Source organism: Marmota marmota, unplaced genomic scaffold (genome assembly GCF_001458135.2).
Source record: "Marmota marmota marmota unplaced genomic scaffold, marMar, whole genome shotgun sequence".
NCBI lineage: Eukaryota > Metazoa > Chordata > Mammalia > Rodentia > Sciuridae > Marmota > Marmota marmota.
In genome coordinates, this window is record NW_025999960.1 from 19,546,093 (window position 1) to 19,564,413 (window position 18,321).

General features: G+C 47.6%; 1 protein-coding gene across 5 annotated transcripts; it reads right to left on the reverse strand.

The window, feature by feature from the left end:
* Positions 1 to 10,512: 10,512 nt before the first annotated feature.
* Smug1 (single-strand-selective monofunctional uracil-DNA glycosylase 1) lies at positions 10,513 to 17,381 on the reverse strand. Of its 5 annotated transcripts, none has more exons than XM_015493563.2 (4): positions 17,290 to 17,381; positions 15,785 to 15,974; positions 13,376 to 13,677; positions 10,513 to 12,388 (listed from the first exon to the last, which is right to left on the reverse strand). In XM_015493563.2, the coding sequence occupies exons 3-4, from the start codon at positions 13,664 to 13,666 to the stop codon at positions 11,861 to 11,863; spliced, it is 819 nt and encodes a 272-aa protein (XP_015349049.1). In that variant the 5' UTR covers positions 13,667 to 13,677; positions 15,785 to 15,974; positions 17,290 to 17,381; the 3' UTR covers positions 10,513 to 11,860. The 5 variants fall into 5 exon arrangements, 4 of the variants coding, with proteins under 4 accessions (XP_015349049.1, XP_048658797.1, XP_048658798.1 ...); XM_048802840.1 differs by having other exon boundaries at positions 13,376 to 14,570; XM_048802841.1 differs by lacking the exon at positions 15,785 to 15,974 and having other exon boundaries at positions 17,290 to 17,319.
* Between the last annotated feature and the right edge of the window lie 940 nt (positions 17,382 to 18,321).

An 18,321-nucleotide genomic window follows, 5' to 3' on the forward strand; every position in this document is an offset into this window, starting at 1 on the left:
TACCTTCTGCCTGAAAGGCATCTCCTTTTAGAGTCTTGCTCCTCAAAATATGATCTACAGCCAGGCACAATGGTGCACCACTGCAATCCCAACTATTATAAAAGCTGAGGAAGGAAGATCTCAAAGCCAGCCTCAGCAACTTAGTGAAATCCAGTCTCAGAATAAAAACTAAAAAGGGCTGGGGATGTGGCTCAGTGGTAAGAGTGACCTCGCTTCAATCCCCAGTACCACAAAACTAAAGTTGAAATCAGTAGCCTAAAGCCAAAAAGGCCAGATCAGGTATGCAATGGGAAAGCTGAAGGCCTGAGACATTCATTCATTCATTTGTCCATTCAACAAATAATAAACACCTACTGGGTGCCAACTGCTGATAGGCACTGGGGATGAAATGGTGACTGATTCAGGTACCCAAGCTGAGAGGACAGGATAAATGTTCCCACCTGGTCATTCAAGCCCACATCCCCAGGGGGGAGGGAGTTTGGGCCAGGACAGAGTTACATTTGACTGGAGAATCTTTTAAGGCCCTGGGGCTGGTGAGGGATCCTTCTACCTCCTAATCAAAACAGAATCAGTCAGTGAGACAGAGGGAAGAGAACAAGAGAGAACACAGTACAAACAGAGAAAATGAGGAATGGGAATGAGGGAACCCAAGACTCCCCAGCACCCCCCACCATTTCAGAGACATACTCAACCCTACTCCTTGATCTCCACCTTAAGGTCCCCTCCAGGATAACATCCTGACTCCCAGTCAGATGGCCTCCAACAATGGGTTCCTCAAACACCACCTTGAAGTCAACCAGGCCCCTCCAGCACCCTTTACCACAGGATCTGAGAGGGACGGAGGGGGACCACAGGGCAGGCAGACTGGTTTGAAGGACACAAAATTAGTAGGAAGCACATAAGGTCTGGAGATGGTACTGGGGGACTGGGGGACTTGGCTGCTGTGTGGAGAAGAGACTGCTGGGGAGCCAGACGGGGCAGTAGTGTCAGCAGCATAGGTAAGAGAAACAGGACGTGGCCAGGACTGTACAGGGGAGACAGTGGGATGATGTGGTCAGATGTGGGACACCATTTGTGACAGAGCTGAGAGAACTTGCAGCATAAGGACTGGTATTGAGATGAGAAAGTGAGGGAAAGAAGATGACTGCCTCTTGTTTCAGGGTCCAGCCACCTGGCGCATTAGGCAGTCCAAGGGAATCTGGGGAGGGGTTCTAAAGAAAGGGTCAGAGTAAGGTTTGGAGGGAAGGAAAGACCTAGAGCATGGAAGGGGAAGAGGAGAGTCCCGGTTGTTAAGTCATAAGGAATGAAAGAGAAGATATGAAAAAAGAAAAATAACTATTCTGGTCCTCAGTTGATGTTTCTTGAGAATGAGAACTGCATCTCTGTCTCCACTGGATGCCTCAGAGTCCTTGGTGGGCACAAGCTGGGGCTTAGTGACCATTTGCTGTTTGTGGAGAAGTGATGGGAAAGGCAGGGTGGGTGGGTATGAAGGGCACTCAACCCTGTTTTGGAAGCCCTGGTCACCTGCTGGCAGAGGGACCTTGGACAAGTTCCCTGATTCTTAGGACCTCCGTGTCCCTATTAGGAAAACAGTAAAGGTGAACCAAGACCCTCAGGTCCCTTCTAACCTCCATTCTCTTTCCCTGGCTCTACAACTAGAAAGCTCACTTGCAGGAGCCCTTGTAAGGACTGATAGGCATTGGGGATAAAATGGTGACTGATTCAGGTGACCAAGCTGGAGAGGACAGGAGCAGGGGTGGCTCTTGTGTGGAGTCTGAAGGGAAAAGAAGCAGAGGCCCAGAGAGTAGCCTGGCCTCTGTGGTGGCTGTGAAGGAAGAATGATCAAGCCAAGATCTCCTCACACCTAGTCCCCAAATCCTCATCAGCATTGATTTTTCAGCCCTGCAACTTCAAAATATTGAAGTATTTAGACTCTGTCCTTTATTGGATGTCTTTTTTTTTTTTAATCTGCATTCACTCCTTAGAGTATCTCATCCAGTGTCACTGAGGACTCTCACTTCTATCTCAGCCTGGAATTCACATTAAACTACAGACCTGTGCATGTGTCTGCCCACTAGCCTCTTCTACTTGAATGCTTAGCAGGCACCTCAAGCCTGTTGTGTCCAAAGCTTGTCTCCCCAAGCCAGCTCCTCCTATAATAGTCCCCCATATCAGGTAATGGCAAGTCCAATGTTCCAGTCACTCAAGCCCCCAAAATCTCAATCTCCCTAGCCTTGACTTCTCTCTTTTATACTTTCCATCTGACCCATAATTAGATCCCTTGGCTGACTCCACAAAGAATACCAGGCTGTGACTACTCCTTGCCATCTTGCCTGTCATCTCCCTGGACCAGGCCCCCATCATCCCTTACTTGGTACTGCAATGGACTCCTAACTGGTCTCTCGGCTTCTGCCCTTGTTTTCTCAATCTATTCTCAATACAGTAATAGGAATATTCTGTTAAAATACAAGGCAGATCATATCACTCCCCTGCTCTGACTCTCCAGTGACTTCCCATCTTACCAGCGTGCATGCTAAAGCCTTACTGTGACTTCTTAGCCCTATGTGATCTGGGTTCCCATTTCCTCTTTCTCGGCTCCAGCCATTTCAGCCCCATTCCTCCAGCACACCAGACAAGCTCACATGAGGGCCTTTGCCCTTGATGTTCTCTCTGCCAGGAAAGCTCTGCCCCCTAAATCTGCGTGGGCATGGAGCATCTGGTAAACGACAGGTTCCATATGTTGCGGGGTCTGAGTGGGGATAAGAAAGGGAATGAAGAGGAAGAGGAGGCAGATCCCATGTGAGAAATGAAATGACTCTTGCTCTCTGTCTTCCTCCGGCACTGGCTTCAGGGAGCTCTCTGGTGTTGGCCCACCTGGCTCTTCAGGAAGTGCCCACTCTCCACCCTAACCCCAGCGGAGCCTCAGTCCCTGATGGGTTCACAACTCTTCAGCACTCCTGGGGACCCCCAGACAGGGACAGCCGTATTCCCCTGACTTTGGACGGGACAGTCTTCTCTGCTCTGCTCCTAAAGAATGCAGGGAAGAATGGGTCTCTTCCAGTTATTCACTCACGACATATTTACTCCTACCATCTTCCCCTTGGGCCGGAGCCCATCATGCTTAGTCCACTACCCCACCCCTCTTTTTAACTATGCCAGCCTCCTCCCCTCCCTGATTCTCCCAGTCTGCTGGCCTTCTCCACCGGCGCTGGGAGGGAGGCTGGGCAGTGCTGTGGGGGCGGAAGGGAGATGGCGCTGGGCAGTGAAGGCGCATAGGGCAGGTGGTGCGGTGAGGCCTCCTTGAGGGGAAATGTGTGGGGCTGGGAGGATTCAGAAGGCCAGGGACAAGGAAACTGGCAACGACAGACAGGGGCTGGGATGAGATGATGAGCCCGAGAGAAGCCAGACCACATCGGCCAGGAGAAAAGGTCAAAGTCAGAGGCAGAAACAGCAGCGAGAGAAGTCAAAGCCGACAGATGGCAGGAGCCAGAGACGGGCAGACACCCAGGGAGAAAGAGACAGACCGACAGACGGCCGCGAGAGTGGAGAGGCCAAAAGGAAGAGGCGTACAGAGATCTCCGAGCAGCCCCCAGAGACCGAGAGAGGCGGATGGACCCGAGAGATGGAGAGACAGAGACCCAGGGGCAGAGAGCGCACACGACAGACCAGAAGGCTGCCGAGAAGGCGAGGGGGGAAAAGTGTCGAGGCGGGAGTGGCGNNNNGAGAGACCCCCGCCCCCGCCCCGCACGCTCCGCACGTCTGTTTTCCAAGTCACAGATTGCAGCACACCCCCTCCCAGCACATTTCCCCCACCCGACGGCTCCCCTTGAGTCGAGGCTCCTTCTTTTCCCCCTCCCCAGCAGAGCCAGAGGACACTCGGAAAGACACGAGCCCCCCTGAAGATGCCCGAACACTCAGAGGCTACACAAAAAAATACCACAGACACACAGAGCCACAACAGCAGCAAAGACGTGTCACACTCAATGACATGAGTGTCCATCTGGAAGATTTTAAGATCCCATGGATGGCAAAAATACACGAATGCACAGAAAACACCAGAGACCCACGGCTCCAGGGGAAAGCGCCAACCTCCTAATGGTACTTACAGAGCCACCCTACCAAACATGGGAACTAACTCTGATCTCAAAGGGGTGACACACAGATCTTCCTGAATACTAGGTAAGGACCAAAGCGCTCATTCACTTTCACACTCAGAGCAAAGCCATCACACACCCTCATCACTCCTCTGTGTGCCTTTCCAGGGTTGGAAGGCAAAAGTCTACTCAAGGACATCTTGTTCTTCTCCCAGCCACAGCAGAAAGTATCCTCACATGAGATTCTGAGACTCAACCACATGTGTAAGCAAGATCCTAAAAATCGAACAAAGAAACAAAATTGAGTCAAAATTACAACAGGTAGGCTTGAGGGTAGACACCAGGAAGGTCTTCCAAAGAGATAAAGATCCCAAGAGGTGAGGCTGGGTATTTGGGTGAGGCTGGGTTTCTCCCCTATCAACCGCATTAGAAGGCTCACTTTTGCAGCCTGAATGAGGCGTTAGCACCATCAAGGTAGATGAAAGGACAGAATGACCTGCAGAGGCATGTCCTCCACACACTCCCAACTAGCAGACAGGAAATTGCTGGCCTGAAATGATCAGGGTCAAGCTACTTCAATTAATGAAAATGGAAATGGCAACCCGGCTTGGCACAGGCCACACTGGAGGACTGTTCTGGGCTCTCAGCCATCCCCTCTGCAAGCAGGGCCTAGCCACTGACGTCAGGCTAAGGAGCTTTGAGCTTTGAGTGGGCGGTAGGGGCAGAAGAATGGGCCAGAAGATGTGAAGGAAAATTCTGCTGCAGTTGTTTTGTTTGCTTTGTTTTTGAGAGTGAGGGCCAAAACAAGCAGGGAGAGAATTTCCCCAAATACTTGATAATTCAAACTTCACTAGCAAACTTGGGCTTGGGCCAGGTTGACATTAAGGCCCTGGGGGGAGGGGAAGCAATTCAGCTTCTTCCGAAGCAATTTACTTCTGCATCACCTGATGGTCACATCTGGGAATTTTATCCATGTGTTGAACCTCAATGTCTCATAGTTCAGTTGAAGTTATTTTGTTCTTTGGGGTTTAGAGAAAATTAGAAAATAGTCAACCTACTTCCTCCTAAGCAAGTATATTCAAAGAGTCAAAAGGTCACAATCTCTATTGCCTTATTCCATTCTACCACTAGCTTTTTTGGCCCCGGTTACATGTGGTGCTGGGAATTGAACCCAGGCCTCATGCATGCTAAGTAGGTACTCTACCACTGTACTATACCCCAGCCCATTTCTAGTCTTTTTATTTTTGGTACTGTGGATTGAACTTAGGGGCACCTGACCACTGAGCCACATCCTTAGCCCTATTTTGTATTTTATTTAGAGACAGGGTTTCACTGAATTGCTTAGTGCTTTGTCATAGCTGAGGCTGGCTTTAAACCTGTGATCCTCCTGTCTCAGCCTCCTGAGCCTCTGAGATTACAGGCATGTTCCACCATGCCCGGCTCAGGCTTCAGTCATTTTTGATAGAGCACCTGAACAATCCTTGGCACAATTTGCTGCAGTTTCCCATCCCAGAAGTTTACAGAACAAGAGAGCTGTTCTGACAGGAGGCTCTACTCCCCATCTTCAACAGTGCCATGTCCAATCCTTGGCTCCTGGCTAATTCTGGGTCTTCGATCCCTCCCCTCATCCTGTTTCCTAAAACTTTGTAGTTGGAACTGAAAAATTCTTAGACAAATCTGACATAGTGGTTCCCATTTTCAAATATCCACTCCATGGAGATGGTAAGATCTAGCAAGGAATAAAAAATTTCCAGTGGCAGCCCCTTCCTACAGGCACACACCCCTCTACCCACACCTCCTCTCTCATTGTGCCCAGAGTGCTGTGTTGATAACGTGTTCACAACATGCTTTTAGATTGATTTATACTAATATTATATGCTTGTATCTCCCAGGATTAGAGAGTGACCAGCATGAGGGCAAAAAATTATCTAATTCACCTCTGTCACTCCCTACAGTGTCTAACACAGGAATGACTCACAGCACACATCAACAAGTGTTTGCTGAAATGAGAAAGGAAAATGAGAGATCACACAAGGCTCGAACTCAAGACCCAATCGTCCTTTAAGCCATCCTGTTGAAGTAAGTGGGAAACTTGGTGAGAGTCTCTCTTCCCCAGACACTCTACCCCTCAGAGTCTCAAAAGTGTCCCCAAACACAGCCTTGTCTCTACCAAGTTGAGTTTGAGTATGAGGATGTGTGTATTTTGCTTTATTTTATTTTTAGATACTGGGGATTGACCCCAGGAGTGCTTTATCACTGAGCCACATCCTCAGCCCTTTTTAATTTTGAGAAAGGTTCTCACTAAATTGCTGAGACTGGCTTCGAACTTGTGATCCCCCTGCCTCAGCCTCTTTAGTCACTTGGATTACAGGCATGTGCCACTGTGCCAGGTGTGTATGTATTTTAAAAGGTGGGACTTTTAAATTTCCAGCCTTCTTCTAAACCAGAACCTGAATCACCATCACAGGATGAAAGCAGCAAACTCTAGACAAACTCAAGTTTCTGGGTGGCCATGCAGGGTAGTTCTCCTACGCTAGATTTATGCATTACTGGCCTAGTTGACCTGGACATCTACTTTGTGCCAGGTATAGGGTTACACAGGAAAATAAGAGACCATCTCCTTACCTTCATGGCCTTCAGAGGACCTTGAAGAATAAATCTTGGTTGCATAACAGGAGCACAGAGATTCTGTTAAAGACATACCCAGATGCATGTCAGGTCTCCTGAATCAAAATTTCTTGAAGTGGAACTGAAACACTGAATTTTCTAAACCTCCACAGGTTAATTCTGATTCACAGGGAGGGTTGTAAGCCACTGATACTTAGATCAATGGTGTCCTAAAGAATTTTTTCAATAACAGAAATGTTACATAACTGTGTTATTCCATCTGTAGCTATTAGTCATGTGTGGCTACTGAACACTTGAAATAGGGCTAGTGAACTAAAAAAAACTGTATTTATTCTACTTAATTTTAGTTAGCCTGAGTTAAAATGGCCACACATGGCTAGTGGCTACTGTACTGAACTACAAAATTCTAGATGACCCAAATTATTTCAATTTGATTTTGGACTTCTCAGAATACTGTCAAGTAGCTGCAGAAGACTCTATTCCCTTTGGCTCAAGAAAAAACAGTGAGCTTTCTTCCCCTAGGATATTCCCATTTGCACTAAAGAAACTACTCAAGAATAAACTGGGAGGTAAGAGAAAATCTGGTGACATTAAGTCTGGTAAACTAGCTAAGCTGCCAGACTATCTTCCAACCCTGCAGACTAGAAAAGGGGGGCATTCCCAAGTGTCCTTTCCTATTTGAGGTTAACATTGGTGAGGAACAACAACAAAAAAAGTGATATGACTTTGAGTATCTGTTATAGACTAATTGTGTCCCACAAAAATTCAGATATTAAGCCCTAATGACTTTGTATTTGAAGACAGAGCCCCATAGAGATACTTAGGGTTAAATGAGACAATAGGCTGGGGCCCTTATCCAATACAACTAGTGTCCTTTTGAGAAGGGAGAGGGACACCAAGGAGATACACCTGAAGAAAAGTCATGTGAAGACTAGGTGAAGACACCTCCTCTGCAATCGAAGGAGAAAGGCCTCAGCAGGAGGATCGCAAGTTCAAGGCCAGCCTGGGCAACTTAGCAAGACCCTGCCTCAAAATAAAAAAAAGCTAGGGATGTAGTTCAGTGGTAGAGCACCCCTGTTCAACCCCCCACCACCCCAGTAATAAAATAAAACAAAACATAAACACGAGAGGCCTCAGTAGAAATCCAACCTGCCAACACCTTGATTTGGGACTTCTGGTCTCCGTAATTGACAAGATAAGTCTGTTGTTTAAGCCATGCTCTATGCGGTATTCCTGTTATGGCAGCCCTAGCAGACTATTCTAATACAGTGCACTTGGGAAATGGCAGACCCAGGACCCTAATCATCATCTCCCTGACAAGTTATTATACCCCAGGAATTGAGGGCACAGCCCCACTTGAAGCCAGATCAGACAGTGACTGTTTCACACCCGACCTTCAAGACATCATCCTGGTATCTACCATCCAAGTACCTCTGCGCACTACCTAGCTCTGCCTCCACCATCTCATGGTTCTACCCCGAGTCTGGGCTTTAACCCAGAATCTGCTGTGCCCCTAGGATGTCCTCCCTACACACTAATGCTCTCTCTCTCCATTTCTTGCCCCACTGTACCTACTGTGCCTCCTGCTTCTTTGCTATGGTTTGGATCTTGAGTGTCCCCAAAGACCCATCTATTGAAGACGTGGTCACCAACCTATAGCATTACTGGGAGGTGGCAGAAACTTTAATAAGAGGTGGAGCCTAGTGAGAGGAAGCTAGGTCGCTGGAGGTGTGTCCTTAAAGAAAATATTGCTGCCCTACACCCTTCCTCTCCTGGCTTCCCAGCTACTGGAAGGCTCTTCTGCCCCACACTCCTGCCATGATGTACCATTGCCACTATAGGTCCAAAGCAACAGGGCCAAGTGACCACAGACTGAAATTGAGCCTTTTTTGTGCTGGGATGTAGGTAGAGTGGTAGAGTGTTTGCCTGGCATGTGTAAGGCCCTGGGTTCAATCCCCCGCATCATGAATAAACAAAAAGACCCCTTTCTTAAGGTGACTAACACATCCTTCATCTTCATCTGTGGGTGTCCACCTATAGCTGGGTGTTTTCAGTGGGGGTGTTCTGTGCATCTGACTTCCCCCACTGGACTGCAAATTCTTAGATTATTCTAGCACTCAAAACCCTTCATAAACTGGCCCCAACTTACTTCTTCAGTTTTTTTCTCCCAAGTAGGCCAAGCCAACACTAATCTACTTACCACCCTTTGAACATAATGATGCTGTTAACTAAGCTCTCAAATTTCCCATCTCTAAGGTCACCTGAAATTCCACCTCCTCCAGAAAGCTTTCTCTGATTTTCTCAGCTAAATATATAATACAAAACAGCTTCTTTCTCTGCAATGATTGCACAATGCCTAATTCAGTGACTCGCAACACAGAGCACCCACAACTTAGTACCATAGCACCAAGGCAGAAAGAGGAAGGGGGACTAAGGCATGTGACAGTGCAATGCTGTAAGGCAATTATGATGCTATCTGGGGTCTACACATACTCTAAAGGTTTAAGGGCACAGTCCCCAACAAAACTATCTTCACTTCAGATGCAATTCCCAAGTTTGGGGGTCCCCAGGCCACCAACACTTCTAACCAACTGGCTAAAAATACAAGGGTTCCCACAACCCTTCAGGTTCAATAATTGGCTAGAGACACACAGAACTCAGGACAACACAGTATAATTGTTTAAGTACATTCTTTATTATTATAAAGAATACAAATCAGAGGCTGGGGGTACGGCTCAGTGGTAAAGCACGTGCTTAGCATGCATAAGGCCCTGGGTTCCCTCCCCAACACTGCAGAAAAGAATGCAAATCAGGACCATCCAAACACAAAGAAACATAAGCAAGATCTGGACGTATTCCAAACACACATCCATGTCCTTTGCCTATAGAACCAGGACATATCACCTTCCCAACACATCCATGTTTTTACCAACCAGGAAGATGACACAAACCTTGGTGTTCAACATTTTTATTAGGGTTTCTTTACAAAGGCCTAATTGATTGAAATAAAGGGCCATGTGGTTGCACTCAGTCTGTGTTACAGTCTCCTCCCTGGAGATCAGGCTGATACATCACCCAGAAGAAAGTCCCAATCCTCCAAGTGTTAGTTGGTCTTTCTGGCATGGTCAGCCTACATCCTGAGTCAAATCTTAGCATAAAACTCAGCTATGGTCCAAGATCAAATTTCAACACAAAGTGTGGTCTATGGTCAAATCTCAACATTGTTAATTTCAGGTGTGGTTTGGAGGACCCACCATAACAAAGACACACCTATCACTGGGGAAATTCCCAGGATTTAGAAATCTCCCTCTCAGGATCTGAGGAAAGAGGCAGGTCAAATTCCTTTCTATGCTAAGAGGGGAGGATAATTTATTCTAAAGATCTTAATTTTGAAATAACTGGAGATGACCTGTGTCCCAAGAAATCAGGAGTAAACCATGTGTTCCTCAATAAGATGATCTCAAGGCATGTTTTGCTTCCAACTTGGTTCACTTTCCCAGTTCTTAAAAAAGGGGCACCCAACCAGGCATTCAGCAGACAAAAAGAAATGAGTCAGATGCCAGGCCACCCATCCCTGTTTCCCATGTGCCCCAAGTATCAGAAAAACTACTAGACAAGCCACTACCCCCACCCTGCAGCTTTGCTGAAGCATTTAGAAATCTGTTACATCCCTCCCCCAGCTACCCAAGAAAACCTTTTGCAAACAGTGAAGAGGTATGTACAGAAAAAAAAATCTCAACAACAGATCTCCCACCCCTGACATGCAGAGGGGAAAAAAGTACCACCACAAAAGAGTTTAGGAACTTTTAATGCTTAAATTGAAGAATGGCAGGTTGGGTTTTCATAAAGTCATGATCCATTTCTGGTAGGCAAGACTTCCCGACCCCAGCCAGGCTTTCAAAGTGGAAAGGGGTTTCCTCTGTAGTGCAATGACTGCCCAACCCAGACAGAAAGCAAGAAAGCTATGTAGTGAGCACCCGAGTGCCAGGCCATCACAAGGCACTTTCAAGTGTTTTCTCAGTTAATCCTCAAACAACCCCGTGAGGGAGGTATCTCCATTTACAGATGAGGATCCTGAGACTTAGAGAGGTTAATCCATTTTTCCATCAGAGTTCACAAGTCTCACAAAAAGAATACTAGGAATATAAAAATAACATAAAAAGAATAAAGTTTATGAGTCTCAAAGCTAGGATAAAAATCCAGGTTTTCTGACTTTTCTACACTGCCACACTGAATTCTCCCTCTGATTTAGCCTCAGTCTCCCATAAAATGTTCATTTACGTGTTTGTGTGGGTGTGAGTGTGTGTGAGTATTACTAGGGACTGAACCCAGTGGCACTCTATTACTGAGCTGCATCCCTACCTCTTTCTATTTTTTGAGACACAGTCTTGCCAAGTTGTCAAGGCTGGCCTTGAACTTGTGATCCTCCTGCCTTGGCCTCCCAAGTTGCTGAGATTACAGGTGTGTACCACTGGGCCCCGCTAGAATTCACTCTGAACATCATGTTCCGTATTTTGTCCTGATCCCTATGAGAAAGGAATCAGCTGGCAGAAGCTATTCTATGAGGATGGATAAGGATCCTGGCAAGATTTTTCCTCTAGCTGGGAAAGAGGTGGTGGAGGTAAAGGGATGTCAACTCATGCTGTATGCATGTATACATATCACACTGCATCCCATTAATATGTACAACTAATACATGTCAACAAAAAGTAAAAAATTAAAGACTTTTTTAAAAGTCTTTTCTCTGAAATAGGAAATTTGACCTTTTGAAGTTCCTGTCTAGGATACTTAGTTGCATAGGGACTCCCAAGGAAATAATGAGGTAGAGCAGTATGCAAGAAGCCCACCTTCTGCTGATTCTGTGGAGCCAACACTGTAAGACAAAAGGGGCAATGCTCAAAGGACAGTCAAGGACACAGGAAGCAGGAGGGTGAACAGGAGTTGAGTAACTACTCACCCTGGTAATTAGAGACTGCCTCTGCAGGCTGGGGGACAGTTCAACAGATCAAAGAACATGTTTCCTGGCAACAGAAAGCCCAGGAAGGCCCTGTTGCACCAGTCCAGGCGGTGTGTAGTCATCTGCCTGTGCAAGAATGACTTGGGGGCCTTGACTGTCCTAGGCCAGGCCCTGGGGACACTCATTTTGTTAGCAGAGGCAGCAATCCCAACTCATTGAGCCTTTCCTTGGCTACCACCTCCCAGCCCTTGTTGGCCTGTGGGCTCCGGGGAGAAGGATGCAGGAGCCCCTCCACCTGGACCTCTGGCATCAGACCTGCCAGGGCCCGTCGTGCCCGCTGCTCTGCCAGTCGCCCCACTCCTACTACCAGCCGCACCCCCAGCAGCTGCACCTGCCGGCAGAGGGCTGCGTCGCAAATCCCAAGAAGCTGTTCTCTCTGCTTTGCAGGCAGCTCAGCAGGGGTGAGGTTGCGCCCACTGGGAGCCAGGAAGAGCAGAGGACACAGATTGTGGACAAAGCAGTGACGGAAGAAGACTTCAGGCTGTCCACAGAGGTTCCGGAAAAAGCCCCAGAATCGGGCACCGCTCACCTCTGTCTGTGGGCACTCCAGTCCCAGCACTGGTCGCTTGGGATGCTCCTGGGGAGGAGATGACACAGACCCCCCAATGCCCAACCAGTCTCGAACCATGCTTACTTCCCCAAAGGGCACCTGTAGGGAAGGAGAGAGACATGAGGGCTTCAACTAGAGATCTGATGCCTGGGCTCTGGACCAAACGAACCCTTTCCACCTTTCAGGAGGATCCAGTCTGGGTACTCCCCACACACAACTTAATCCAAAGGTCTGAGACAAGGACTCCTGGCTCTGCGCTTTGATCCTATCCTTCTTTCTCCATTTTTTTCATTGTGGACTGTAATCCAGAAAACCTATTTGTTTGCCTCTTCCCCAACAAGGGACATCTGAGCCTATTGAGGGCTTGATGGTTACTACAGGGACAGACAGGTGACCTGAGAAAGAAAGGCCGCCAAGGTTAAAGGAGGCAAAGGACAGGGATGACCACCGCTCTCTGGGTGCTCTCTCCAGCCCCAAGCCTCAGGCTGTCATTTCCATCGATCATCATTGATCACCTTTCACCACCCAGTTGGGGTCAATAAAAGCGATTGAGCCTCCTGCCCTGAGGCCTCTTCCCCTCCCCCACCTGCCAAGCACCCCCTCTGAAAGGCAGTCACTCATCCTGAGCCCTGAAAGGAAAGCAGATGGGCCCTGGAGCCTAGCTATTCTGAATCTCTCCTCAGCTGAGAAACAGAACCAGGCTGCCCAAATGCCTGCTTCTCTTACATACCCACCCTGCCAATCAGTCCTCCCTGAGGACCCAGCAGTCCCCCTCCTGACCCCAACCACTCTAGGGACAGGGGAGATCCGGGAAGGGAAGGTAAAGATGGGGGATGGCGGAAGGAAGAGCTCTCAGATGCAATTAGTGGACAACTCACAGGGGAAACGGAACTACCATTAATGTGTTTGGTTAACTACGGGCAGAGAGGCCAAGAGAGTGTCTGAGACTACAGGAGCCAGTGTGTGTATGGGGAGGATCCAATCACGTCCACAGCCCTGTACATGCTCCTCCTCCATAGCACACCCAGCCAAGCATCCACCTTGGTGCCTCCCACTCCACCCACCAGGGGAAACCATGCCCTTTACCCCAGTCTGAGCCATGCCAAAAGGTCCCGGGTTCATGCCGAGGAAGAGCACTTCCTTGGGGCCCTGGCAGTAACGAGTCACGTAGGCGCGATGTGGCTCCCATGCGTAATCCACTGGATTGTAGATGATGCCCACAGGCTCTGAAAACTGCAGTTGCCTTAGCTCAGCATTAAGCCGAAGCTCCTCCTGCAGGAAGCCCTCAGCCAAGCTTTGGGGACATAGCTGGGGCTCCATCAGGGCACCTACAGGCTCGTGGAGGGGCCCCAGTGGGAAAGCCTGGGGTACAGCCATGCTGCTGTCACCTGGAATAGAGGAGGACAGAGGTCTCATCAGCCCTCAGCCCAGAGTGGAAGAAATCTATGCTGGGTAGGGCCCCTACTACCATTTTCCTGGGCTCAGAAGAGACCTAGGAAATCATGTTAGTAATCCATCAATTGTCCAGTAGGCCCAAGCTCACCTCAGTTCTTGATAATGAAGGATCTTCTCCTCCCCACTTTTAATTTCCTTCCTCTTTATTCATCACCCAGAGAAAATGAGCCAAAACCACCAACCATCCCCCACTCCAAACCTCCTTCCATTAGGCATGAGTCTGAGTCACTAGTTCCTAGGCCATGCTGAGCATACAGTAGGTTTCAATACACATTTACTGGTGGCATCCTCTCTGCACAATGTCATCCTTAAAACAAGTCCAGTCAGGATGGCTGTGTCCTGGAAACCACTGTGCTGATGAATGAGATGCAGGTGCACAGCCACAGCCCAGAGATCTGCGAAGGCTAATTACAATAGCTTCCAGGTGGTGAGCAATTGCTCTAAGCCAGGTACACTTCATTGATCTTCATAACAACCCCATGAGGTGGGTATTATTGCTCCCATGTTACAAGCGAGGAGACTGAGGCTTAGCAAGATCAAGCAATTGCCCAGGGTCACACAGTTAGAAAGTAATGAAGCTGGGATTTGAACCCACATTATGCTCTCAACCACCCACTCCCATCTTGCCTTAGATGGTTTTATCAGCCACCCCACTAATTCTACAAGCCCTTAGCCCAAGCCCAATTTCTTTCACACATTCAAGATTCCTCAGTGGTGAGTAGGATGATTACCAGACTCAGAACAGCCTTGCAAGCAATGCAACCGTGGTCAGGGCCTCAAGTCTCTTCATCCAAATACTAAGAATAATAATACCCACTTCATAGTGCTGTTATAAGGATGAAATGAGATGTTATATATAGGTGAGCAGAGGAATGGGAGAAAGAGGGAAGAAAAGGGAGTTAATTGCAAAGCCATTCTTTCCCAGCATTCCTATCCAAACCCACTGTTCCAAACTGACCATTCCACTTACAATTTCAAAATGGCTTCCCTACCAAAACTACCAAAATCGTGCACATGCCATTACTAAAATCCCAACCAAATAGATTCCTTAAGTTAACCAGACATCATTCAACAGCCATCCAGTCAACTTGGATTATGACTTTCCCACCCCTCCACTCATCCAAATGATACCCAGCCTCCAAAATGAAGCTCAAACCACCCTTTGATAGATTCCCAACCCCACACACAAGAAGGGAGGCTGTGAGGCCTTAGTATCTGCATTTTAAACAAGGTGATTCTGATGGTTAGTGAAGGCATGTCACCATGCTTAGTGGAGTCTTCACAAATTCACATCTTGCCTCCCCAATTAGACTTCGGTAGGTAATAGGCCAGGCCCTGTTCAATTTCCCTCCATAATTCAAGGTCCTGGTCCTTATAAAGTACTCAACAAACACCTGTTCAGTGCTGGCCATCCTTACTTTACCAATCTTGTTTAAAAATACCTTCTATCAGTTGTACTCCATGTATGTATAACATGTCAAAATACATTCTACTGTCATGTACAACTAAAAAGAATAAAAAATACCTTCTACCAAAGAACCATTATTTTATGAGTGTATGTACACACACACACACACATATGCTAGGGATCAAACCCAGGCCTTGAGCATGTTAGCAAGCACTCAAGTACTGAACGACATCTGTAGCCTTTTTAAAAAATGTATATGGTCGGGTGCAGTGACACATGTCTGTAATCCCAGTGGCTCAGGAGGCTGAGGCAGGAGGATCATAAGCTCAAAGCCAGCCTCAGCAATGGCAAGGCACTAAGCAACTCAATGAGACCCTGTCTCTAAAAAAAATACAAAATAGGACTGGGGATGTGGCTCAGTGATCAAGTGCCCCTGAGATCAATCCCCAGTACAAAAAAAAAAAAAGGTATATGTATGTGTGTGTATGTGTGTTTTACTTTCGTTTTTGTGGTGTTTAGGAACTGAACCCAGGGCCTTGCACATGCTAGGCAAGCCCATCGCCGGGGAACCTGTGCTAACCAACTCTTCTCTGCTTCTTTATCATCAGTTCATTCAAAGCTCAGTTGCTTACTTGGCACTCTGCTTGCTTCTCACAGTTTTCCAGGCTCTGGGTGTGTTTCCATCACATGTGGGCCTCCCACAGGGCAGGGACTACTCCTTTTCAATCTCCAGACAAGTACAACCTCTTCCCCAGATGAGGTTGTTGTTTCAAGATTGACACAATAGGTTGACAGATCAAGTTATTGTGTTCTGATCCTAGCCTAGGAAAAGTGGAAAAAGAAGAAAAAAATTCAGAGGCCCAACTTAAGAAGTTTTCAAGACTGATCACAGAAGTATTTAACTGATCAGTCCATGTGGCTCATATGAAAGGTGAAAAGGTGTGATAAGTGCAAATGATTCAGGTTACCATGCTTTGCAACATTAAGGGATAACTGCTCTAATTCTAGGATGTCTCTGAAGTCTAAGCTGGATCTAGAGACCTTTGCATTTAGAGATCTGAGCTGAAGACAGCAAGAATGGGGGTATGCAAAAGTGACAAGCCCTTATTTTCAGTGTTCCAGAGTTTCAATGCCTGATCTGATAGGAAGACAGGGTAGAAGTCAACTGTCTTGACTTCTAGTCCTGGTTTCATTTTTAAGAATGTGCTCTTGAGCAAGGCATTTAACTCTCCTCTATGAAAATCACATATGCCATCAATCTATTACCAGCTGTTAATTTTTTCCCTATATTTGAATCTTTTATGTGACAGGCACTATGGCTCTCTTGGTGGGGAAGAAATTCAAATGAAATTCAGGCTTTCAGTAAGATATAAACTACTGTGAGAGGACAGAGAAACAACTAACAGTAAGCCAGTATAACTTGAGCTTTAACATCCTGAACAGAACATTACAGGAGCCCAAAGGAAGGATTTGATAATGCTACCTAAAGTCTCCAAGAACCAAAGGCGTAAGAAATGTAGATGCTTTATAAAATAGGCCTGCGGGATCAAGGCTTTCTCGTGGGCGCAGGCGGAGGTTTTGTCTGGTGGTGTTGTTGGCCTCCTCAGAACCAGAAAGAGAGGTGAAATAGCCTTTTTTTAGTCCATATCAAATTACATTAAGTGCAAAGGCAGCGGAGTGTGACTCTGAGATGAGTGTGGCCACCAACGCTAGACTTCAGATTGGAATCAAGTCGAGGAAGTTTATTAGAAGTCCAAGACACTAGCCACCACCCTGCCCCTTGCAAGCACTGCAGGAATCCATAGGGAAAATAAGCAAACCCTTAAACCAAAAAATTAGAGCATGGACTCAAAAAGGCTATTTCACCCCTCTTTCTGGTTCCGAGGAGGCCGACGACAGCAGCACCAGACAAAACCTCTGCCTGCGCCCGCGGGCTCCGCCCGACGGGAAAGCCTTGATCCCGCAGGCCTCCCAGGCGGTTCCCCTGGCTCGGCTGCCCCTGCGCCGGAGCAGGCTTCAGACGGAGCGAAGGCCCCGAAGAACCGACACTCGGACCACCCGCTCGGCTCCGCCCCAGGGCCCTGAGAGCCCCCAGCCTGCCCCTGCGCCCCAGATTCCCGGCCTCCCGCTCCCTCACCTGGACCAGCTCCCCATCCGTTTCCGGTTCCTGTCCCCCCACGCCCAGCGAAAAGGACAGTGGGAGTCGTAGTCTAAACTATATAGGGGAGGCGATTGGCGTAGCCTGAGCCACTTCCGCCGGAAATACACAAATCCCCGGAAGGCGCGCTAAAATAATTCTAAGCGCCGCTGGGAATTGTAGTTTATTCCTATCATCAGGGCTGAATCAAGAAGTCTTGAAAAGTGAGGGGCCGGGCTCTGTAAGGTCCTAACTCTAAAATTCACTCACAACTACAGGAAGCTCCAACTATTCCCAATCCTTCACCCATCTGAGGGTATTGGCAGTGGCTAAAGACCTTTTCCAGTCCCCCTGCTGCTCCAGGTATGAGCTCTCCTTTTCAGCCCTCCAGGAGCCATTACTGTATATAGAAAACGTACCAAAACATTTCTGGCATCTCCTCACAACTCTTTGGCAACAAGCGTCCCCCATTACTGTACAAGCCCTTCTTATAGATTTACCATTTTGACTTTTCTCCTTCTTCTGCTATGCTATCTGCCTAGCCCTATAATCTTCTATGTTAGTCAGGGTTCCCCCAGAAAAACAGAACCAATAGGCTATCTATCTTTTTATCTATATGAGTAGATTTACTATTGGAATTGGGTACCAGGACTGCAGAGGCCAGGAAGTTCCACCATCTGCTGATGAACTTTCTGTAAGCTGGAGAATCAGGAAAGCTGGTGGTGTCATTCTGTCCAAGTCTGAATGGGGGAGTTGCAGGGAAGCTTGCTGATGTAAATCCCAGAACCTGAAGGCCCGAGAGCCAAGGCCTTCAGACAGGTCTCCAATGACAGGAGAAGATGGAGGTTCCATCTCATAAAGAGAGAAAATTTGCCCTCCCTCCACCTTTGTTCCACTGGGCCCTCAAGAGATTGGATGATGCCCAGCTACATTGATGAAGATGATCTTTTGTCAATCTACCAATTCAAAAGCAGACCTCTTTCAGAAATACCCTCACAGACATAAACAGAAATAATGTTTTACAAACTGTCT